Here is a 24,120-nt window from a genome sequence, read left to right on the forward strand (position 1 = left end):
CAGTGCCAGGATCCCAACCATTCAAACATATTCCAAACACGCATGTGGATGAAGAAACTTGGGGGAGCAGGGAGGGGAGGAGGGCACACAGACACACATGCATACAGATGGGCACACATGCACAGATACGTGCACAGACTTACAACAATCATACACACTCTCAGAGTCATGTAAATGCCTTCTTAAAATCTACACCCCATGAGCCTCACTTGCCTCACCCTAGTCTGGGCGCCACTCAAGCCTGCTCTGGCACTTCCACCCCTGTTGCCCGGGACAGGAAGCCTTCACCAGGACACCACTGGTGGGTTCCAAGCCAAGGTCTCCTCCATATTCCTGGTTTCCATTAAAGGTCGGTCTCTGGGATTCCAAAGCCTTTTCAGGAAACTGTCCTACCCCTGAATTTCCTGCACTCAGCCGGCTCACTGTTGAGTCAAGGAAAGGAAGGTGGAAGTCGCAGGAGGGACAAACAACCCCAAGGTCTTGAAGAGGGTAACCAAAGCGTGACTTTGACTCACGACTCCAGACGCAGGACCAAGCACCACCGAAGGTCCAGAGATTCCATTCCCAAACTCCTCTCCCAGTTAGATGGCCCTCCCCCTCCACCGTTCCCAGCCTCTGTCCAGCTACCAGGATGCGCCATAAAAGGGGCCTCCTGGGACATCTCCCAGTCAGATCCCAGGGCCCTCTCAGACACCAGCTGCTCAGTAAGTGTCCTGGCGAGAACTCAGGATACCGAGTTCTGTTTCCAATTCCAAATTAATAACCTTCCTAGCCCCGGGAGATTTCGGGGACTGGCGAGCTCCCACCCGCAAGGAGTAGACCTGATGTAGCTGCGGTGGAGGAGAGTCCCTGTCGGATGCCCAGTCCCTGGCCTCCGCTGTGGGGGGCCCTCCGGGCCTGCGGAGGGCGCTGTGGAGGCCGGACCGCTCTGGCCGGCAGGCGGGCAGGGAGGCCGCCTCCATGGTGGTGCGCTGTCCAGCATTTCAGCAATCGGCGGCGGCGGCGCCCGCGGGGAGACGGAGGGCGCGGGGGGCCGTGGGGGCCGCGGAGCTGCCCTGCCGAGCCGAGCGGAGGAGGAAGCTGGGACTAGCGGGGCCGGAGGGCCTGGCTTCAGCAGCCGGCGGAGCGCGGCGGCCAGCGGGGAGGTGAGAGCCCCTAGTGGGGCGGGGGCATTTCCCAGAGGGGCTGGGGCTGGGTTGAACCTCGGGCCTCCACAGTTGGACAGGGACTCGGGGTCGGCAGGCCCCCGAGCAGGGGGTAGGTTGGGGGGCTGTAAGAGTGTTTGATCGAGGGTGCGAGGCACCTGGGGAACAGAGATGAGGAACATTGTTCATTTCACTGAGAGGAATGGAGAAAGTGGGAACCCTGCGGGGTCATGGGGACTCCCCTGGGTATAAATGGCCATGGCCTGGCCCATGAGGATGTTAAGGAGGCCCTCAGCTGCAGTCCAGTTGCTCTCCCCCAGCTGAGGAGAAGGACCTGCTCCCTAGGGAAGGGAGAGATCAATACATGGACCCTGTGGAGAGGCTGGTCACTGGGAGGGGTGGAGGGAGCAAGCCCCCACCTGAATGCTGGGCTTCTGTCCAGCAGGGGGTGGCAGTACAGGGGACAGCCTGGCCCCTTTCCCAGCTGCCCAAATGCCCCGAGGGAGGCAGGAGCTGGCAACGAGAACTGGGTCTCACACAGGATGGCATTTACTCTCACACTGGGAAGAGGATGGAGGACACAGAAGAGAAAATAGCCACTAGGAGTTTAGGGGGGTTCTCTGCAACCTCCCTGAATGCCCAGGGAGAGTTTCTCGAGTTCTGAGTGGGTCCAAGCTCAGAGCAAATTCCTGGTAAAAAGGAGAGATGAGGGAAGAGACGCAGCCTCTGCCTTCTGCCTTGCATCCCCTCCCCCCGCCCCCCCCCCCCCCCCCCCCCCCCCCCCCCCCCCCCCCCGCCGGTCTCCTGCCTGGGCAGTGTTAAAGCCTCCTGCAGTTCTTGCTCCTGGCAGCAGGTCCATTGTGGGGATGGGTTTGGCAGGGAGAGAAAGAAGGGCACCCAGGTCTGGCCTGGTACTCCAATGCCCGTGGTCTGTCCCAGCCATGACTTCTCACTACCCTAAGACTACACTCATTTGCCCACTACTGGCATCAGAGGGCCTGGGCTGGCATTTTGTCCTGCGTCAAGAGAAACGGCAGGAACTTAGGTGGAGAGCAAGGCAGGAGCTGGAGAGTTTCTCTGTGCATCCTAAGGTCATGGCCCCAGCACATACCAAATTCTCCCCCAGCCAGAAATAGGACCAAGCTGGCTAGGAAATTGCTCCCACACATTACCAGCTTTTTGGTTCCTTAACTTTATGCCCCATCCCACTCTCCTGTGAGGGGTGGAGGAGGAATTCTTGAAGGGTGAATAAAGACTTGATTGGATTTTAAGAGGTGGGGGTAGGTGGGTAGGGTGTCATGGACTCTGAAGTCTGAGAGACATGGGTCCAAATCTAAGCTGCATGACTTCAGGTAAGCCACTTAACCTTTCTGAGCCTGTTTCCCAATCTGTAAAACAGGTGTCATGTTAACAGCATCTATTTGGCTATTCCAAAAAATAATCCAGATAAGGACTGGGAAATTACTTTGGGGCTGTAAAATCATGGGAGACTGTTTATCAGTTGAATGCAAGTAATAATTTCTTTACGTACTGAGCCATGCAGGTGCCCCTGATTGCAAGTAAGAATTTCTTAAGGAGGAGCTGGATAAAGGTGGGAAAGTTCTCAGCATTGTCTGAAGCACATCTTTCTCTTCCCAGAGGAGGGGGACATTGGCTGAGGGCCTTGCACCAGGCTCCATGCTAGACACAGTGCTACCGTTGATTCAGTTAATCCTCACAAGAACTTTCCAAGGAAGCCATCATTGTCTCTATTTCACAGCTGAGAAATGAGACCTGAGTAACTTTCCCAAGGTCACGAAGCACCCAAGCTGTCTTCCCTGGGGCAGACGTGCAGCTGATGACCTGTCCTAGCCCCTTGATATCAAGGCCCACTTAAATGCCAGTTTCTTGATTCATGATGCCAGCTTTCCAGGTGGGGAGCCTGAGGCATATGAGTGAGGGTGTGCAGTGCAGTGACAAGAGCTGACTCTCCCAAGGTCACTGGGATATTTGGAGGTGAAATGTGCTTTGAACTGGCCAGCTGAGTGCCCCCACCACAACCCACCCCTGCCACTGTCATGCCTGCCAGAGGGGGAGTCTGGGTCTGGCCGGCCCATCTGCTCACTGCCGTATCCACTTCTCACCTCCTCTGCCTGCCAGCCTCTTGCTGACCTCAGCAAGCCAGTGACTGCCTGTTCCTTTCTGAGCAGTTAGCCCCCACCCCCTGACATGGGGCCATGGTCACAAGCCACTGCCAGCACTGCTGGGGTCAGCCTTCCCTACTGATTTTACTCTTCCTCTGCCCACCTCTTGCTGCCCTGGGGCAGAATCAAGGCTCCTCCTGTCCCAGCAGCCATCAGGGATTCTGCTGAGGGAACAAGGGAATCCCTTGACTCCTTCACACACTCTGAGCCCCTGCCATGGACCTGTCACTTCATATACATTATCTCGCTTCATCCTTGTGTAGCCTGGTATCAGAGGTATTTTTGATCCCTTTCAAAGAGGAGCAAAACCGGGCCTGGAAGTGATGTGACTTTCCAAGGTCACAGAGCAAGGTCTTGGTGCAGCCCACACCCACTGCCTCAGGGGCCCAGTGTGGCTTCCACAACATCATCCTGTCCTCAATTCTCTAGGCTCTCCTGGGTGAGGGTCAACCAGGGCATTGTGGGCCGGCGGGAGATGGGAGGAGGCATGTGGTAGAGGTATCTGAAGGGCCCTGGGACAAGAGTCCAAGGACCTTCTTTCTGGGTCCTTCTCCGACCCTGGCTGCTTGTGTGACCTTGAGCAGGTCCCTGCCTGTCTCTGGGCCTCTGTGTCCTCAGCTATAAAATGATGGGGTTTGACTGAATGACCCCCCTAAAGCCCTGCCAGCACGACGATTTTAAGATCTCTCTGCTCTATAAATCTGTGTGTCGGGAAGCCTGTGGTTCTACTGGCAGAGACAGGAGTCACCTCCAAGTGTTTCAATGTTTGAGTTATTAGTTGGAGCTGAGATTTAAAATTCACCTGTCCCTCCCATCTACAAACTTGGGGTCTTAACTAAAGGCGGGGGGATGAAGCTTGGAGAGGCCCAGTGGCTTACCAGGAGACCCCAAATTCTTTGGCTGAGCCAGGATTTAGCCTTCCTGGCCCAGGATTTGAGGTGACCTACAGGGACACTGAAGATGCCCTCCACACACCTCCCAGAGTTGCTCGCCCCAGACTCCAGGAGGCTCCCAGGACACACATGCACAGGCCCCGAATCCACAGAAGCAGCAGGAGTGCGGTGGTTGAGGTTTATTCATGGCGTCGTGGGGAGAGGGAGGAATTTTTCAGCTGATGCTCTAAAGAGAGGACGCAGGGCCCTGTAGAGGGAGTGAGTCTGCCTGGTGGCTGGTCCAGTCTGAGTGGGGAGGGAAAGCCAGGCAAGAAAGGGAAAAGTTCTTTCTCAATTCCAGCTCCCACCTGGGCCGAGTGGGAAGGTGGGGGCTCAGAGAGGTGGAAGGATCAGAGAGGACACTCAGTGAGCATGGGTTCAGAGAGGAAGGGGGGCTGTTCTATGAGGGTGGGGGAGGCGGAGAGAGGTTAGAAGGTAGGAGGCCCAGAGGAGCAGAGGAGCTTATGACATGCTCATCACCAATAGTGACAGACACCAATAGTGACAGACCCCAGCCTGGCCCAGCCTAGGTTTTTCACTGCAGCTTTAGTGCCAGCTGACACCTCCAGGTTCTGCCCCTTCTCCTTCTTCTGGGTCATGAGCACAGGAGGGTGACAGCTCCATCCCCAGAGGCCAAGCCCTGTTGACTCCATGTCATCCAGAATGGGGGGCGCAGGGGGCCTTGGCAAGTGACCAGGTCCAGGCTGCCCAAGTTGACCCTTGACCCTAGGAGAAAGGCCACAGTGGCCATGTGTGCTTTGGCTTCAGAGCAGCCCCCGACCCCCAGGGACACCCCTGCCCCCAGCCAAAGCCGTCAGCCCATCCACCTGCAGCACCGCCTCCTGGGCACTCAGCCTGGCCTCAGCCTCCTGCCACCCCCCGCCTGGCCTCTGGCCCACCGCAGAGGCTTCTGTGCCAGCTGGAGCTGGCGGGCGGTGCATAGCTCCCTTAGCATCTTGCTGGGGTCTTTGAGGCCTATAAGGCGGTCCAGGCCCGGTGAGCCGGACCCTGGGATGCCGGCAGCTTACTGAGCTGGGGAGCCCTTGGCCTCTCTATTTTATTCCTAGCTTTGAGTGTGGCCTATGGCTCCGAGACCCCTCCCATACTGAGCTCCATCCCTACTACCATCTCCCTAAAACTCCCTAGGATGGAGACAGGTAGCTAAAAGCAAGTTGCATTGCATTCTTGTGATTCTAAAAATGGCACACCTTCCTTGTGCAAGACCTGAGGAGTAGAGAAGCCAAGGAGAAAATGGAAATCATCTGTAGTCCCACCACCCAGAGATAGCCACTGTGAACATCAGGAGGGGGCAAGGGCGGGGGCAGGGCATTTCTTCCAGGATTTTGTCCATGTGTTCATAGATACATAGAGTTTAAAAACTGGGAACACACCGTTGAGGGAAGCCAGCATCCCATTTTTCACTCTTATTTCAAGAATTCTCTGATGTCTTTAAAGATTCTTCAAAAAGCTGCCTTTTGATGGCCGTTTGAAGGCTGGACGTGGGAGGAACTGCTTCCCAAGGAGCCCGGGAGACCTGTGGGAAGAATCTCCACCCCCCCTCCACCGCCCTTCCCTCTTAGGTGGGGCACACCTTTGGGGTCTGCTGGCTGTGGGTTTCCCTTGGCGAGGATGGCTTTGGGCCCTGTGACAATCAGCCGGGGACCGAGGTAGGGAAGCCCAGAGCTGCTGAGGGGAAAAGATGAGCACATGAGGGTCATGCATCCCCCAGGAAAGGTGAGAACCTAACCCAAAAAGACCTCAGAAGAAAGCTTAGGTGACTGCCAGTCTCCTGGACTCTGATCTCATTTGGGCCCCAACCTCCATGACCACATCCATTTCCCCCCTATAAAATGGGCATAACGCTACCCGCCCCCAGGTATGCTATGAGAAATGACTCGCTCAAGGATTAAACCCAGTGCGCTCAATGGCCATCATCTGAGTGTAAGATCACACAGTCAAGATCTACTGAGTGCCCCCTATGTTCTGGGCCCAGTCTGAACACGGAGGACACAGGTGCTCCGGACACCAACCATGACCTTGAGGAACTCCCTGACTAGTGGGGAAAGGCAGGCACGAGGGAACTGACATTGACCACCCGCTGAGGTTCTGCCAAGGCTAAGATGACCACGGTGATGTGGGCAGCCAGAGGAGGCTTCTGGGAGGGGGGCATTTACGTTAGGCCTTCAAGAATGGCAAGGAAGGTGCCAGACAGAGCAGACAGGGGCATGACACTCCAGAGAACAGCGTGGGCACAAAGGTATGAAAAGTCCTGCTGAACTAAGAGGATAATGAATAATCTAATGCAGCCATAGCCCACAGGGCATGCCTGGGAATAGAGGGCAGAGGGCAGCACAGCAGGGAGTGACAGGCCCAGCCAGGTCGTGAAATACCTTAAGAACCACTGTAAGAGCTGGGGATTTATTTGGAAAGCAATGGAAGTCATGGGAGGCTTTGCAGCATCCTCATGAAATGGTCATATCTGCCCTGTAGGAAGCCCACTCTGGCTGCATAGGGGTAGAGGGAAGGATGGAAAGAAAGAGACCAAGGACAAACAGGCTGGGGGCTGGGGAGAGGTGACTGCAAGGGGATCAGGTACCGGAGATGCGCCTCTGGGAGATTTGATGCGTATGTGTACATGCACATGTTCCAGGCTAGACTCACTCAGGGAGAAAGAAAGACGTATGGGCCGGGGGCAGGGCCAGAACGGGGTGGGCAGCCTGCCCCCACGCCCAGGCCCAGCCGCTGGCACAGCCCTCGGGATCAGACACAGAAGCCCAGGCTGGGGGAGCAGGCTTCGGGCCTGGCAGAGGAGCAGAGCCGCCCCTTCTCCCAAGAGGGTGCCAGACGGGACTTTTGGGATGGGAAGGAAGCTAGGACACCCAGCAGGCCCTGCCTCCAGGCAGCCCTGTCCGCCCTCCCTGTCTGACATATGCTTATTGGTCTTCGTGAGCCATCCATTAGTGTCCCCAGAACATCTCTTTTTTGCCTCCAAATTCTCCCTCCCTCTGTCCCCCTGCTCCTCATGTATCAGAAAGCAGAGATGATCGATCATTCATTCATTCATTCATTCAATCACTCATTCATTCATCAAACTTGCTCAGTAGCTCCTCTGAACTTTAAAGCTCAATTATCATTGTCATCCCCAAATTCTGTGCTAGGTACCGGAGAAAGGGAGGAGCATTCCCCGGCCTGGTGGGGAACAAGACCCCTAAACTGGTGAATGTTTTGAGACAGAATATGGGTTAAGGGGGGAACATTCCAAGGACAGCTGGGGCACTGGTGGTGGGGGAGGTTGCCTGCCCAGTGGACTCTGGGGCCAGCTTCACAGATGGACTTGCTAAGAGGAGTCCAGGTTTGCCAGGGGGAGGGGGAGAGGGGAAGGCATTTTTGGCAGAGGGAACAGCATGTGTGGAGATATGGAGGGAAGAATACCAGGCACTTGGGGAATAGTGTGGCTGGAGAGTCGGGGTCTGGGCCCAGGCTGGGGAGGGAGGCCTCACGAAGGGCCATAGTGCCAGTGCGGGGAGCCTAGCCTTTCTCCTGTGGGCAGCAGAGAAACCACAGGATGTTTCCAGCAGGTAAGCAAATGGCCAGAGCTGTATCGGGAAGGTCACCCCCGAAGGGCAAGCGTGATTTGGACAGATGGAGAGAACTGGGGGCCTGCGGTGTGTTTTCAGGACACAGGTCACATGGCCGGGGGCCTCTCCTACTGTAGCTCAGCTCCTCCCAACCCAGGACGATCAGAACCACTGCAGCCATGGTCTCTATGCGCAGAGTACCTGCCTCAGGATTTCCAGAACAGCCTGTGAAAAACAGATTCCTGGGACCCACCCAAAATGATGGGTTTAGCATCTGCATGTGGGGCCAGGGGGGCTGTAGTTTCTTAAAGCTCCCACGTGACATCCGTGCTAGAGTTCAAAATCGGCGCCTTATAGCTTTGCATATGCTGTTGCCTTTGCCTGGATGCCCTTCCTCCTTCTTCTTCCACCTCTTTGAATTTCAGCCTCTGCTCACATGTCTTCTGGACAATACCTTGTTCCAAGCTCTCCTCCCTCCAGGTGCCTCCACATGTCCTATGCTACTTTCTTCTTGTCCCCTTTTATACTCGGTCCTGGCAGGTCATTTAGTCACTGCGAACACCTACTCGGCATTTCCCACTCAGTCCTCAAAACATCCTCGGAAGTAGCCGGGTCACAGCAGGGGATACTGAGACACAGAGAGGTTAATAAGGTTACTAACATCACCCAGCTAAGACATGGTAGGAACAAAGAGGCTGCACCATTCGATGATACTGCAGGAACTCTTTGAGGTCAGGGACCCTGTGTTACTCACTGTCGCGGGCCCCCCAGTGCAAACACAGGGTCTGGCATATGGGAGGTGTTCGGTTTCCTCATCTGTAGGATGGGCTTAAGGATGACGATTCCCTTCCAGGGCTGCTATGCAACTTGGAGAGGTCCGTGGCCCTGACAGGGGCTGAAGCCGCGAGGTGCCCCGTCTGGAGCAGGGGTGGTAGCAGCAGAGACAGGGGCTCCTCTCTGGGATTTTGGGGTGGAACAGTTTTCCAGACAATAGGCCTCTCTCCCTTCTCTGCTGTGCTGAGGTATGGCCTCTCCCGCACAAGACAGACCCTCTCAAACCTGGCCAGGGAGCAGGGGAGGGCGTGTCACTGGGGTGGGATTCATCCCTGATGAAGATTCTGGGGCTGATGGCAGAGCAAGATGGAGACTTGGAGAGGCTACAGCTGCACAAGCCACCTCCACCCACCGTGACCTTAAGGGACTCACCCCTTCCCGGAGCAAGGAGAGCCCCCCACCATGCCTGCCTCCCACCCACAATCCCTCAGGAGCCATAGGTTATTGTCAATGATGTTGTTAATTAACTGCTTAATTAACTATTTAGGCTAATCAGATTAATTGACATTAATTGGCTACCATTTGTCAAGGACCCTGGAAAGCTGTGCCTCTCAGAGTTGACACATGGGACTGGGGCCGAGCAGGGAAGGCAGCGAGGAGCAGTCACAGTGCTGCAGAGCTGGGGGAGCAGGTGGCAGACAGTGGCAAGACCAATGGCACTGGGACTGTGGCTCTCAGGGCTGAGCCCCTGAACTCCTGAGTCTGCCCTTTATACTTTAGGAAGCGCATCCCTCTTGCTGTCCCTTAGTCGCATTTAAAACAAGGTCTGATGAGGGACCGGAGGGAAAAAGGAGATACTTTCCATCCCTAAGGGCTCTAAAGACTTCGGAAGGGGGAGAGACCTTAAAATCCTAAATAAGTCACAATATAAGTAGGTCACCACATAACAACCGCAGGATGGCATGCATATATTCAGTTAAAGGGAAAAAAAGGAACAGATGAGCAGGATAGGGTGGATAAAATACGCACAATATTAAATGCGATAAAATGATCAGATTTGCATTATTTAGTCAATTACAGCCCCCAAAGCCCACAGTACATTTTTGTGCCTGTTTTAAAACACAACTTACAGTTTTAAATTATAGCACTTGAAACAAAAAAGAAAAAAACTACTATGAAATGCATCCTACGTTTTGGAAAAAGAAAAAAAAGCCAACCCACTCAAAGCTGGGAGTGTGAATTTGTCTTCGGAGCCGTTCTCTTAAGATTAAATGGCTCCCACATCTAGTGCAGCGCTGGGCTGGAAGTTGGTAGCCTTGACTTTTTCGCTGACCCCCTGCGGGTCCCTTCTCCTCTCAAGAATCCCTGGCCTGTCTTCCTGAGAGAGTGTGTATGTGGAGCACAGGAGGTGTGAATTTCCAGTATTCTGGAGGTGAATGCAAATGTGGGAGGGGGGGAGAAAAGGGGTCCATTTTGCAGGAGGGTCAAGCTGCCGGGATGAGGGGGGTGGCTTCCTGGGTAAGAGGAGGGCCTTGGTGACAGAGATGTCTAGCTTGGTAAAAGAAGACCTGGAGAATAAATGTGGGGTCTCTCCCCGCCACCCGATCCTGCAGCCCCTGGGGGAGGAAGGACCAGGAGAGACTGGAGGCTGTTGCCTAGCAACGGGAGGCGCATCTGGATCGATGGGAATGGCAGGCGAGGCTCCAGCCCCCAGCCCAGCTCTCTCTTTGATCTCACCCGGCCCAGCAGAAACCTGGGGGGGCGGGGGGATGCCCAGGGCAGCCTGCTTGATTAGAGCTGAGTCAATAGAGGGAATTTTCCATAATGAGATTGTGTAGGCAATGGAGGCAGCTGCCCTGGCTTCTCCTGTCACCCTCCCCAGTGGGTAGAAGGGGCTTATCTATCTGTCCTGCACATACCCCTCCAGCTGATAACTCCTGGGGCAGCACATCGCCACCAACTTTGATTCTTCTAAGTCTTGGACTGCCAGAGACTCAGAGCCCAGCCCTACCCTGGCCCCAGTAGTATCCAGGCTCCTGACACTTAGTCCAGATGGGGAAACTGAGGTTCAAAAAGGAAAAGAGATCTGGCCACATAGCTTCTAGCCCATTCTGCCTTTCTGTGGGCCCAGCTCCTGGGTGTGAGCCTGAAGGATCTGATCCTTGAGGGGTGAAGGGGGCAACGGGCATGATGGAAGCTGACATCAGCTCACAGGCTCCTCTGAGTTCACTCCACGTTCAGCCCCAGAGGCCAGATAGGGAGGGTCCTCAGAGAGTAAGGAGTCCTGGCATGTAGATATCTCTCCCTGGGATGCCTCACCAAGGCCATCTGGCTTGGACCCTCCCAAGGACACAGAGATCACCTCCCTGGCAGCCCATGCCACCAGTGACAGCTCAGCCATGCAAAGCTTCTTTCTCAGGCTCCCTCTGCCCGAACCGCACGCAGCCTTCCATTCTAGCTCAGGCAGCCACAGGGACGTGGTCTGCTCCCTGCCAGAAGGCTGCAGCTCCCAAAGGCCATTGAGGGCCTGGAAGAGCAGCAGAGTGGGCTGAGTGGGATGCATTCCTTTGTTCCACTAGAGTGTGGGGAAGGGAGACAAAGGAACTACTTGTTTGTGTGGTCTCATCACTGGTCTACACAGGCCCACGTTCCGGATTGAACTGCTCTGCGTTATTTTCAGTGACCAGTGCTGCATGGCCTGCTCTGGTCCACTGGTCTATAACGCTGATCTGCACTGGTCTGTGGGTTCCCCTGCTGTCCACAGTTGACGTATCCAGTCTAAACTCCAGCTTCAGGCTCTCCCTGGCCTCGCCTGGGTGACACTGGTCTGTACCGGTCTTACCTGGGCTGAATTACCTGTACTGTGGGCTCCTCTGTAGAGAGCAGAAAGCTGAGGCCTTCCTGTCTCCAGGGACCTGTCATCAAAATCCTATGCTCTGGGAACCCAAATCAGAGCCAACAGGAGCAGAAACAGAGGTTCTGGGCTGACAGGCAGGAGCCTGGGTCCCAGGCAAGTCCTTTTTCTCCACTCAAGACAAGCTAAACGCCACGGTTTACAAAGTATATGACAGTGTGCTCTGTGTGAAAATGTCAGCACACGCAAAGTCTGGGTGCGCTGAGAGCAGTAACCAGGGACTTTTCCTGCTAAGGTCTCTGGCAGTGGTAACAAAAAAACAAAAACAAAAACAAAACCAGTAGTGAGCTCCCCATCGGTGTAAACACAGGCTGACTTTCAGCAAAGGTTCACAGATGGTTTAATAAAGGTTCACCGCTTGGTTGCTTTGTGCCAAGCTCTGTGCTGGGCACGAGGGACACAAAGATGGATGTTACCCTTGGAGTCACTGCCCTCGCTAGGCCAGGGAGCAGTCATGGCAGGATGGAGGAGGAAGTGATCGTGGAGAGCAGTAGCCAGTGGGTAGGGCTCTGAGGGCACAGCAGAGGAGCATCCCCTGTGGAGGTCATGGAAGACTTCCTAGAGAAGGTGATGCTTGAACAGAGTCTCATAGGAAGAAATGGAAGGGGAAGGGCATTTGGGGCAGAGGGAGCAGCATGGGCCAGTGTGTTCTTAGGTGGACCAGAGGGCTGCCTGTCTGAGACACAGGGCGCCTGGACTGGTGGTTCAGGACCCAGGGGCCAGCTAAGCTGCCTGGGCTTTGTCCTGTAGACAGAAGGCTTGCCCGCCCTCCCTTGCCTGCCCTGGACACCCCATCCTGAGTCTAGGGACTCGGACAGCCCCACCGCATCCATTCCATGGCAGGCCCAGACTGCAAGGAGGGGACAGCTCAGAGCCCTGCTGGGGGCCCAGCTGGGGGGGGGGGGGGGAACCGGGGTGGGACCACAAGTGAGCGAGCGCTGCAACCCAGCCTGTGGGCCAGGCTGCCTGCCCCTCCTAGAACCAGCCCTCCCCACCCCCAACCCAGCCAGACCCAGCCCGGGGGGGCTCTGGACAGAGCCTGCCTCTGGCTCCAACGGGGGCAGCAGGAAGCTTTGGCTACTGAATAATTGAAAGGAAGGCTTTCAGCGATTCTCCCTCCCCCTGCAGCGTCTTCTGGAGGGTTGGGTAACAAACAGCAGAGCCAGCACCTCCCAAGAGAGGCTCCAAGAAGGCAGGGAGGAAGCTCACTCGGCTAACCCTCTCGCTGCCGGTCTGGCTGAGTACTCCCTCCCAGGCCTCCTGCTGCAGCGGGTACTGGTCTCAGTGGGTGGATATCTGTGAAAAGCTGCCTTGTTGGCCCTGCTTTACGAGTTGGTGCTGATTTGGAATGGTCCTTATCTACCTGCTCCCGTTCTGATTTAGACTGATCTATATATACTGGTTAACTCATGCCTGTCATGGGTTAGACTGGTTGGCATTATTTATGGGTAACGCTAGCAGTTAACACTTATACATAGAACTTATTGTGTACCCTTTCTTAAAAAATGTTTTAATGTTTATTTATTTATTTTTTAATTAAGGTATTTAAAATTTTTTTAAATATTTATTTATTTCTGAGAGAGAGAGACAGCATGAGCAGGGGAGGGTCAGAGAGAGAGGGAGACACAGAATCCAAAGCAGGCTCCAGGCTCTGAGCTGGCTGTTAGCACAGAGCCCGACGTGGGGCTCGAACCCACGAACCCACGAACCGTGAGATCATGACCTGAGCCGAAGTCAGACGCTTAACAGACTGAGCCACCAATGTTTATTTATTTTTGAGGGACCCACACAGAGAGAGACAGAGCACGAGCAGGGGAGGGGCAGAGAGAGGGAGGCACAGAATCTGAAGCAGGCTCCAGGCTCTGAGCTGTCTGCTCAGAGCCAGATACAGGGCTTGAACTCATGGACAGCAAGATCATGACCTTAGCCAAAGTTGCACGGTTAGCTGACTGAGCCACTCAGGCACCCCTAGAACTTACTATGTACCGTTAATTTAAAGGTGAATTACGTCACCCCTAAGCAGGGGAGGGGGGTTGGTATTTCTATGAATCCCATTTTACAAATGAGGAAACTGAGCACAGAGGTTAAGTCGTTTTAGGAAACATAGTAAGTGACTTGAACACGGGCTGGCTCTTCAGCCACTTGCTGATCTGCACCTGGCTAATGTGCACTGGGCTGTCCCTTAGGGTCAGACCTTTCTCTCCAAAGGGCAGGGACCACCAAAAGCGAGGGCACTGGGCAGCAAGAGAGATCTTTCCAAAATACAAATCTGACCATGACCTCCCCAGCTCAACAGCCTTCACTGGCTCCCTATTGCCTGCAGGGTATGATCCCAGCTCCTTGGTTCCCACTCTCCAGCCCCCTGGCCTTCTGTGCTCAGCCATGCACAAGCCTATGCTCTTCCCTCTTTCCTCTCCAAGCCTTCTTCCCACACCCACACCCACATTCCGCCCAGGACATCCTTCCTTCCCCTCTTTGTCCCACCAGTTCCTACTTAATGCTTCAAGATCTTGCCTCCAGGAAGACCTCCAAGCTATGCCCCTCTCCACATACCCCAGCTATGTTGATGTCTCTGCCACATCTCCCATCCCAGTACTTATCTTGCTATATTATAGGCATCGGTGCATCTTCTCCTACAACTCTTATCCTCTGGGGGGCCCTAGAGTGGCCACTCCCTGAATAGCTGTGACATGAATGAGTGACCCAAACTTAGAGCTGAGGGGGCTATTCCCTGGTCCCATGGCCCTTAGCACCCCCCCCCACCCTTTTGCCCAGAGAGCACAGGAGATGTTCCAGTTTACTGCACCCATTATTTGATTATCTTTCCCCCTCTCCCCATGCTCATGCTTGTGGGCTGGAGGTTTGGAGACCGGTCCCCACAGGGAAGGGAGGGGTTAACAGTAGAGGAACTTCCAGCTACTGCTCCGGGGGCATGTGGATGCCATGGGTGCCAAGAGTGGGAGAAGGCTAGAGGCACACCTGGATTCCTTGGGCACAATGGAGATGGTCTTCCTTTTCCAGCTTGATAAAACACCTTGACAAACAATTACTGTTGCACACTCCCTTCTACAAACACCCAGACCCAGCTTCGCAACCTACGAACCTGGTTTCCTGTGTGTTTGTAAGGTCCGTCACATTTCTGAGAGCCACCAAGAATTTTTTTCCTCCAGGAAACTCAGGAGGCATGTCCCTCCTCACGCCCCCTCCATCCACCGGGCTGCATCTCTGCAAGGGCTCCCCCTGTGTTCAGAGACCCTGCCTGCACGCCATCACGCATGCCACTCCACCCTGGCCCTCCCAGTCCCAGGTCCCCGGACCCTGCCATGCCTTTGCCCTCAGCCTGTGCTGTGCCCTGACGGCATGCCCCCTTCCTTACATGGACAAGACTCACCCTTCAGGGGGCCAGTTCAAACACCCTTGACTTTGTGAAGCCTTCTCTGAGCACCACCAGCAAAGACAGGCCCTCTCTGGTCCCTTTTTTGGCTCCCCCAGCATGGTAATCAGGATCTGTCTTCATAACAAGCATGTCACTGAAAGAATTAACGATCCTACCACGCTATCAAGTAAAGAGTATTGTCTCCAGTTTATAGATGAGAAAACTTGAGGCTTGGGGAGGTTCAATGGCTTCCCTTGGTCACCCAGACACAAGTGATGGAGCTGGAATTCAGGCTCAAGTCTTCTGCCTCTGATTTCAGTGCTCCTTGTCTGCCCCCTCTCCCCCGTCTTGGGCCAATGGGAGACAGCAGAAGGACTTTAGTGGCAAGATGGTGGTTAAATTGTGTGTGACCAGGGATCCAGAGCTTGCTTGAAGCTGTGGTCTGTACCTTGAGGGGGTGGTGGCCCTGAGTCCTGGCAATGTCACTGGGGAGGTGGGTCTCTGGCAGGCAGGGGCGGGGAAATGAGCCCCCAGGGGAAGAGTGCTGCTCTCTGGGTCAGATAGGCTTCTGAACCCCAGGAGCAAAGGGGGCCCCTGGGGGCCTGCCTCGGGGTGCCCAGTGCTGGGGGCTGAGAAGACGGGGAGGGGGAGAAGTAGCCAGTAGGGAGGGAAGGGGAAGTGGCCGAGGTCAGTCCAGCAAGCCCCCCGGAATGGTGCCCACCCCCTGCCCTGGCCAGCCTCTGCCCTCCCCTCCCTCTATAAGCAACTCCCTGCTTCACTCTGCAGTTTCAGTCTTCCTCACATAATGACAGCCCCCAAATCAGGCCCAGGTCATGGCCTCCCAAGTGCCGGACCCCTGACCTGAGGCTTCCTAGACATCTTCACCTAGAGATCCGGGGATTCCTCACACCCACCATGTCCAAAAAGAGACCAGTCAACGGCCACCAGTATTCATTGCATGCTAGGCACCCACTGTGATAGCCTTTCCCAGGGGTTAGTTATCTACAAGGAATCTCTGGGGAGGATGCTATTATTAGTTCCGTCCTACAGGCAAGAAAACTGAGGCACAGGGTTTTAGTCACATGACACTCAGCTCCTGAGTTCCCAAAGAGCTGCCCTGTCTCCCCATCAAACCAGACTTCCCCAGGGCAGGGCCCACTCTCCCTCTCAGATACCTACGTGGTCCGCGGCTGCCTCTCCCAGGCCCGGCCAGGTCGCTCCTACCCCTCTGAGCCCCCGGCTGAGTGATGATCTCATTAGCTGAGAGGCCTCTGGGCCTGTCAGCAGACCAGACCCCACAGTACAGACGGGGGTGCTTCTCCTTCAATTAATCTCCACCAGCAGAACTGGACTTGAAGGTACCAGTAGCCAGACTGTGTTGCATCCTGTTCCCAGACAGGCCCGCTCAGGGGATCCCGGCTCGGGTTGAGGAAAGGAGGCAAGCCCAGGGACTCCGTCAGGGCCCTGGCCCTTGAGCCATGTCCTGGCCAGTGAGAGAGGAGAGGCTCCCATATCAACCGGCATTAAATTAGACTTCCATGACTTAAAGTGCGCATGGGTGTGGCTGGCCCAGCATCCAGGCTGGCCCTTGGGACCCGACCTAGTGCTGAGGACAGCCTCGGGGCTGAGCTCTGGGGGTGGCTGGTATGGCTCTGACCACTGGCTACATCAGCAGGAAGGGAATGCGCTAAAGGCTTGGCAGTATATGTACGAGTTAGTATTACCTAGATTTCTAGAGTAAGAAAGGACCAGAGAGGGAGAGTGACATCCTCAAGGTCTCAAAGCCAATCAGCAGTAGAGAAAAGACTTCCCATTTGTCACTCCACCTCTAGAAGGACTCAATGTAAATGTCCCCAAGGACCTTACATGTTAAGGTTCAGACCCACAGCTGCCTGCTGGACCCCCACAAGCTCCTCACTCTCGATGCACCCCCCCATTTGCCCTCCATGTTCCCCATCAGTCAATGGCCTGCACCATCCATCCAGTCTCCCAGGCCAGAGACCCACTGTCATTCAAGACCCCTCCCCTGTCCTGCATCCAGCCAGTCATGGTCCCACCAAATCCATCCATGTCTGTCTTTCTTTTTAAGTTTATTTATTTATTTTGAGGAGGGGTGCAGAGAGAGAGCGAGAAAGAATCCCAAGCAGGCTCTGCACTATCAGCGCAGAGTCCTACATGGGGCTCAAACTCACGAACCACAAGATCATGACCTGAGCCTAAATTAAGAGTCAGACACTTAAATGACTGAACCACCCAGGCGCCCCTATCCATTTATTTCTTGAATCGAGGTCCAGGCCTCATGGGCTCAGGTGTCCCTCTCTCCAGCCCCGCCTCACCCCTCCTGGGAAGCCAACCCCGACAAACCAGGTTGAGCTGCAGAAACTCCTCAAATCCTTTGATCACACTACACCAATGGGATGGCCAGGACAGGTCACATGTGTCTCCAAATGCCCAGACTTTCATAGGTGTTTGTTGAGTGAGTATAATGTCTATCCTGTCTATCTTATGTTGGGAACATTCCTGTGACAGGGAACTCCCTTATCCTGGGATGAAATGAACTGCTTCATTTTGTTTTGTTTCGCTTTTTAAAGATTTGATTGCCATGGGGAAAAAAAAAATCCCATCTTGGACTTAGCTGTCTAAGTCTAGATGACTTCCCTGCTGGAATCCTGGCTTTCTTCTGGAACGGCCCAGACTGGCTAGGTCTTTCCTCTTCTCACTGTGATCAACGACTCACTCACAGCATCAAGGGCACTTGAGAACTTGTTAGAAATGCAAATTCTCCGACACCACCCCAGACCTACTGAATCAGAAACTCTGAAGCTGTGTTTTAACAAACGCTGTGGGTGACTCTGATGCCTAATAAAATTTAGCACTGCTGTTCTGGACACTAGCCCCCAACTGCTGGTCCAGAGATAGTCTGTATCAGAATCACGGGGCAAACACTAATCCCCCAGACACTTGGATTCAGTAGGTCTGGGGTGGGTCCCAGGTTAGACATATAAGATACCAGACACCCAGTTAACTTTGAATTTCAGGGGCACCTGGGTGGATCAGTCAGTTAAGCATCTGATTTCGGCTCAGGTCGTCATCTCACGGTTTGTGAGTTCGAGCCCCGCATCAGGCTCTCTGCTGTTAGCATGGAGCCTGCTTCAGATCTCTCTCCTCTCTTTCTCTGCCCCTCTCCCCACCTCTCTCTCAAAAATAAATAAGCATTAAAAAAAAGATTCTCTCTTTAAAATGTTTTGAATTTCAGATAAACAATGGATTTTTTATGTATAAGTATGCCCCAAAATATGAAATTCATGGATTTCAAGTTTAATTTTACCGTGCATCCTGTATTTTTATTTGCCAAATGTGGCAACCCTATCTCATTTTAACAAGCTTCCCCATAGATTCAGCCAGGTTTGGCCTAAATCCTCTACCATCCTTCAAGTATTTCAAGATAGGGATTCTGACCACCTATATATTATCACCTCCCCCTTCTAGACATTGTGTTTTTGATGTGGCCTAAGTGACATGCAGTGTTGGCAGCCACTCTGTGATACTGCCTCCCATTGGGTCTGTGACCATTGAAAAGCCCCTAAATCCTTCCTAAATATGCTGCTTCTAAATTATGTCTATCCCATTCCAATTTTAGAAAGTGCATGCGGGATCCAGCTTCTGAGGGAGGGATTTCCCACTGTCCTGCCCCACCTTCTTCAGTTCCTCCCATCTTCCCAGCCTGTTGAGTCCTTCTAGAAACTGACTGTATATTAGAAGCTTTCCCAGATGCTGTCCTAGAAGAATCTGATCATCAGATTATCAAGGTTCCATCCAGTCAGTGGTGAACATACTGGATCACACATAGTTGAGGACAGAGCCCTGTGGCCCTGCACTAAATACTTCCATCTAATGTGACAATCAGTTCCCTTTGAGCATAGGTCAATCTATCCACCGATTACAACAGTGCAGAATACTAGTTCCAATAAACCGCAGTCTCTCTCTCTCTCCTTATGCAATTTCCCAGGGATTCCATAAAAGATCATGTCAGATGGATGCTGCTCAGATCTTGTGTCTCCAATAATTCCCTGGTTCACTGGCCCAGCAACTGCAACTTGGAAAGAAATGGGGCTTCATGTGCAGACTCTTAGGGGCCTGGTCCCTCCTCTCAGGGTTCAGGGCTTATCCTCCAATCACCTGCCTCTGATTGCTGCCTGGTAGACCAACTCACCAGGTGAAGTTGGTAGAATCCACTGTCTGTCTAGTGAAAATCCAGCCTGTCCCTGCCCCCCTGCCCATGCACCTCTGTCTTTTCCTTCTTAGAGATGTGTCTGACAGATCGCCTCGACAGTCCAGTCTCCTGATGCTGGGGATAGAGCAGCTCGGGGTCCAGAGATGTGTGCTCAGCACTGCTCCCACCAGCTTCCCCTCCCCTGCCTTCAAGGAGCTCAAGCCAGTTTCTAGGCTAGGACACCTCACCCATGTCGGAGGGAAAGCATGCAAAGCAGCATCATGCAGAATCTGGCTCCCTCCGGGGCCTAAGCACTTTATCCCCAACCCCTCAGCATGTCTCTTCCATTGCCAGGGGCTGGGTAGGCTCTGGGGAGCCAGAATGAAGGGCTCCATCCCCTCAAAGGGCTCAGAAGGGGGTCAGATGCAAAGAACAAGTTGAACTCCGGTTATCTATAGAGGTGAGGACAGAAGCTAGAGCACCAGGAGATAATGACTCACCCTTTTTCAGAAGCAGGGACAGCTTCCCAGAGGAGATGACATCTGGGCTGAGCGCTGAAGGGTGAACACAAGTCCCCTAGGTGGAAAAGAGAGGAAATGGAATCCCAGTACATGGGAAGCACAGGGGCAAGGACACAAAGGAGTGAGCCCTTGCCTGGGGACGGATGACCAAGGCCGAGGGGCTGGATGTTGTTGCAGGAGGAGGTGAAGCAAGGGATGAAGTTGCAAGACAGCAGAAGGCAAAACACAAAGGGGTCTTGCACTCCGCATTAAGGACTCTTCCAGGGAGTCCTCTGTCCCACCTCTGTTGTGACCTCTTCTGTTTGTTCCACCCACGTGCAGCAGGTGCCACCTGCTCACTCAGGCACATTGCTGTCATCCGTCAAAGCCAAACTGTCCCCAGCACAGAGGGAGCCAGACCCGTGAGCCCACAGTGACAACAGTGAGGGCCAAGAGCCCTGGCCGGGCAGCGCCAGCCAGGGGATGGAAGGAAAGCCTTCAAGAAGGTGGTGATGCCTAGGGGTGGTGACTCTGGGGACACAAAGGAGTCAGGAGAAGAGTGTCCCAGGGAAAAGGGAGCACCGAATGGAAAAGCCCGGACACAAGGGAGATGCAGAATCCATGTGACAGGGTGTGTGTGGGGTGGTTACAGCTAGACCAGAAGGCAGGCCGTGGCATGACTTTAAGCAACCGGAAGCCACTAGAAGCTGTTAATCAGAGCATGATACAATCTGATTTGCTCCTGGACTGATCTCTCAGGTTGCTGATGAGGGGCAGGTGCGGGTGCAGGCAGGACACAGAAGCAGCGGATCAGAGGGAGGGGCTTGGGTTTTGGTGGCGACAGGAGGGGAGCGAGTGGATAAATGGAAGTGATATCAAGAAGGGACCAAACTTGGTGACAGGTGAGCTGCGACGGGCCAGGGCAACAGGGGTCTCCAAGTTCCCCACGTGTCCCTGGCACAGGTGACCAATAGCCAGAAGGGTCACCCATGGGCCAAGCACTTTTACAAAGGCAGGTGGAGAACAGGGCTCCCAGAGCTCTGTGTGGGCCTTGATGAGTGTGGGATGCTTGTGGGTGACCCCCAGGAGAGGCCCTAGGGGAGCTGGGGCACAGGGCTGGGCTAGGACAGAAGCAGGAAGCTGGCAGGGTTTAGGGATGGAGAAAGAGAGCTTAGAAGAACAGGTTTGGTCTGTAAGCCCCAAAAGCCTTCCTCTCCTGAAGAATCTTGATGATGTTGCCAGGCATAGGTAGGGACCAGAGGCTCAGAGAAGGTCAGTGACATCCTCAGGGTCACACAGCAAGGAGTGGAGGAGCCTGGCCTAGAACCCAGGGCCTTGGGATTTAGGGGAATGGACACATGAGCTTATGTCCTCATCGCCACCATCCCTGCCTGTCACCCTGTCCCCTTCTCTGCCTTCCAGTTTTTGTGGCTCTGAACCTCCCCACCCCCATCACTCTGAGGCCTGTGAGGGGAGTGTGTGTTGGGAGGTGGTGTTGCAAGAAAGGCCCCGTCCAGGATGTCCAGACATGCCCAATCCCTTCTTCCCACCTCCCTCCACCCCTTCCCTCTCTCCCATCCCACTCCCTGGAAAGGAGGCCTCCCTGTTGCTTAGCAACTAGCTGGAGCCTAGGAGAAAGGAAATGGAAATAGCTCAGGAGGTGCCTCCCCTCCGTCAAGATAGGTCCTTGGTGTGTGCGTGTGCCTACCTACTTTGAGTAGAGCCTAGTGTGAAGCCAGAGCCCCTTACCTTTCAAGCCATGCTATCGCCCAGATCACCCTAAGCCTGCAGGAGGATGTGGCTGTCAGGAAAGCTAATGTCAGTGCCATTTTGGTTGTATCTTCAGAAGCAGTGTTTCCAGCACAAAGGAGAGAACAGACCTGTGGGGCTTCAGTCTGGATCTGGCCCCACCCCTGGAAGGCTGGCTTTTGAGAAGTTGGCCAGATAACTGAAAATTGCATCTGTGGTGGGAAAGCAATTGACTCCATCTTCCCATCTCCGCAGGGCTGCCCTGGGAGCAGACTAGGAGCTGGGAACGCATGTGACCGCATGGGCCAGCAGGACAATGCGTGTTTGGGGGGAGGAGACAGGGGGTTAAACTGAAGCTGAAAGAAAAAACAGAAATAAAACTAACAAATTTTACCTGGGGCACCTGGCTGGCTCGGTGTGACGAGCATGTAACCCTTGGTCTCAGGGCTGAGTTCGAGCCCCACGGTGGGTGTAGAGATTACTTAATAAATAACCAAACAAACTTAAAAAACAACAACCACCTAACAAAGTTTCCCAGAGACCAACATGGTTGCCTACAACCACAAGGGAGTTGCAAGCAGGGACTAGCCATCAGGCCCGGGAACTGGTACAAGGGAGACAGGGTTGCCCTAGGCAGTTGCTAGGTCCCTGGAGATGACTATTCCAAGCACAGGGGCTTTAAGGGCCACCTAGTCCAGCCTGCATCTACCCACTTTACAGATAGGAAAGCTAGGTGTCCAATCCCCCCTCATGCCCTGAGGTGTGACCCAAAGGTGCTAACCTGACGTCCGCCCCCCTCTGCGGCAAAGGAGAAGCGGATTAGAGCCATGAGTGGGTCTTTAAATCTCCAGGATTAACCCGCGCGGAGAGGAGCTTAGCAGGTGGCCGAGAAGTGACCATCCCGCCTGGTGTCTGTGTCTGTCTCGCAGGGCCGAGGCCAGCGGCTCTGGGGCCAGCCGCCATGTCCTCCACCGTGAACAACGGGGCGGCCAGCATGCCGTCCCCACCAGACGCCGCGAACGGCTTCCCGCAGCCCAGCGCCTCCTCGGGGACCTGGCCGCGGGCCGAGGAGGAGCTGCGAGCCGCAGAGCCGGGCCTGGTGAAGCGCGCACACCGCGAGATCCTGGACCACGAGCGCAAACGGCGCGTGGAGCTCAAGTGCATGGAGCTGCAGGAGATGATGGAGGAGCAAGGGTGAGCCGGCCGCGGGACGGGGCGGGGCGGGGCGGGGCGGGGCCTGGAACCCTGCAGTCCGGCTGGGGGGGGCCACACTCTGAGCCAGTCTGGGTGGAGCCTTTGCAAGACTCGCACCTTGCTTGCGACCTTGCTTCATTTATTGGTTTATTCAACCAATAAGCTGCGCTTCAGAAGCTCAGAGGAGAGATTCTGAGATTTGAATGGGCCTTGAAGGATGAGTAGGAGTTTGTCAGGGCTTGTGCGTTGATCAGTCAGTAAGGCTCTTTTTAGGGACTTCCCTCAAAAGTTCAGTGGAGACAGGACAGGCCTAACACGTGGAGCTGGAGGTAAAGGAACAGAACAAAGCCATTCCCATGTGTGCAGCTCCAAGGAAAGCCTGCGGTCCTGAGTTTCCATTTTGCATCTACCCTGAGGATTTTGAAACTAGTGTGGGCTGGCTGTGGAGGGAGTCAAAGTGGGGAGAAGGGCCCACCCATCAGATTTGCACTGTCTGGGAGCTGACCAATCGGAAGTGCCCAGTGCACTGGGGCCTGGAGCCACATTGGGACAGACAACCTGTATACAGCAACGTTTCCAAACCACACCTTTGTCCATCCAGGCCTCCTGGGCTCCCCAAGAGGCGGCCAAGACATGGCTCGGCATCGCTAGGGAGTCCAGGAAGACACTGAGGCTCAGAAAGAGATAGTCCCTGGCTGCAGGCAGGGCCAAGGCTGGGCCCGGATCCAGGGTCCTCAGGGGGACTGCCAGGCAGGGCCCCTGCAGCACAGAGACTTGGTGTTCATCTCCAGCTGGGGACCAGGTGGGGGTGGGGAGGGTCCCTGCCCAGAGGGATAAATGGATGGAAAGCAGCTGAAGGCAGAAGGAAAGGAGGCTTCCAGCTGGCAATGAAACCAGGTTTGATGAGCTGTGGATGTGGACAGAGGAAATGAGATCCCCAGAGGCAGAGTCAAGTAGGGGTGGAAGAGGAGAGCCCATGGACTTTATTTCAACCTACAAACCCCACTGAGCTGGGAGACCTGGGCAGTGAAGGGATGGCAGGCAGATGGGCGAGGTGAGGGAACAGGAGGGGCGCCTGGGCCAGATGAGGCCAGCCTTCTGAGCTGTATTCTTAGAAACTGCCCCCTTCCCCTCCCACAGCCCCCCTCTTTCCTGAGCACCCCCTCCCCCTCGCAGAGCCCCAGACTCTCAGAGAATCCCGAAGGCCCCCCTCTCATGGTGCCCCTCTCCTCCCCAAGCCTCCTCCCCCTGGCTGAATCTCCCTCTCCTCTAGGAGTCCCAGCCCCTCAAAGCACACAAGAGCGTCATTATCAGATGAAGGCAGCCTCAGACAGAGGGGATGGCACTTGGCCATGACCTCGGTGTCGGTCCCTTGGTGTCAAGGACCCATACCTCTCTGGCATGCACTCACTAGGTCTTTAGTCAGGGCCCCTTACCCTACCCAAGCCCTCACCCCAGGTGGTGTCTTAAACTGGAGTCTCCCATAAAGCTGGCTCTCAAGTTACCAGCGACCCTCCCCCAACCCCTAGCAGCAGCCTGGTCAGTGGAGGGCCCAACAATCC

At 54.7% G+C, this 24,120-nt stretch overlaps 1 protein-coding gene across 1 annotated transcript in view; it reads left to right on the plus strand.

The window, feature by feature from the left end:
* Window positions 1–1,075: 1,075 nt before the first annotated feature.
* SRRM3 (serine/arginine repetitive matrix 3) overlaps window positions 1,076–24,120 on the plus strand; it is a 56,406-nt gene continuing 33,361 nt past the window's right edge. The window contains 2 exon segments of the mRNA XM_039243473.1: window positions 1,076–1,145; window positions 22,294–22,558. Coding sequence (XP_039099404.1) covers window positions 22,326–22,558 — 233 coding nt within the window. The 5' untranslated portion in view covers window positions 1,076–1,145; window positions 22,294–22,325.

Source organism: Hyaena hyaena, unplaced genomic scaffold, assembly GCF_003009895.1.
Source record: "Hyaena hyaena isolate Hyena2069 unplaced genomic scaffold, ASM300989v1 scaffold_228, whole genome shotgun sequence".
NCBI classification, from domain to species: domain Eukaryota; kingdom Metazoa; phylum Chordata; class Mammalia; order Carnivora; family Hyaenidae; genus Hyaena; species Hyaena hyaena.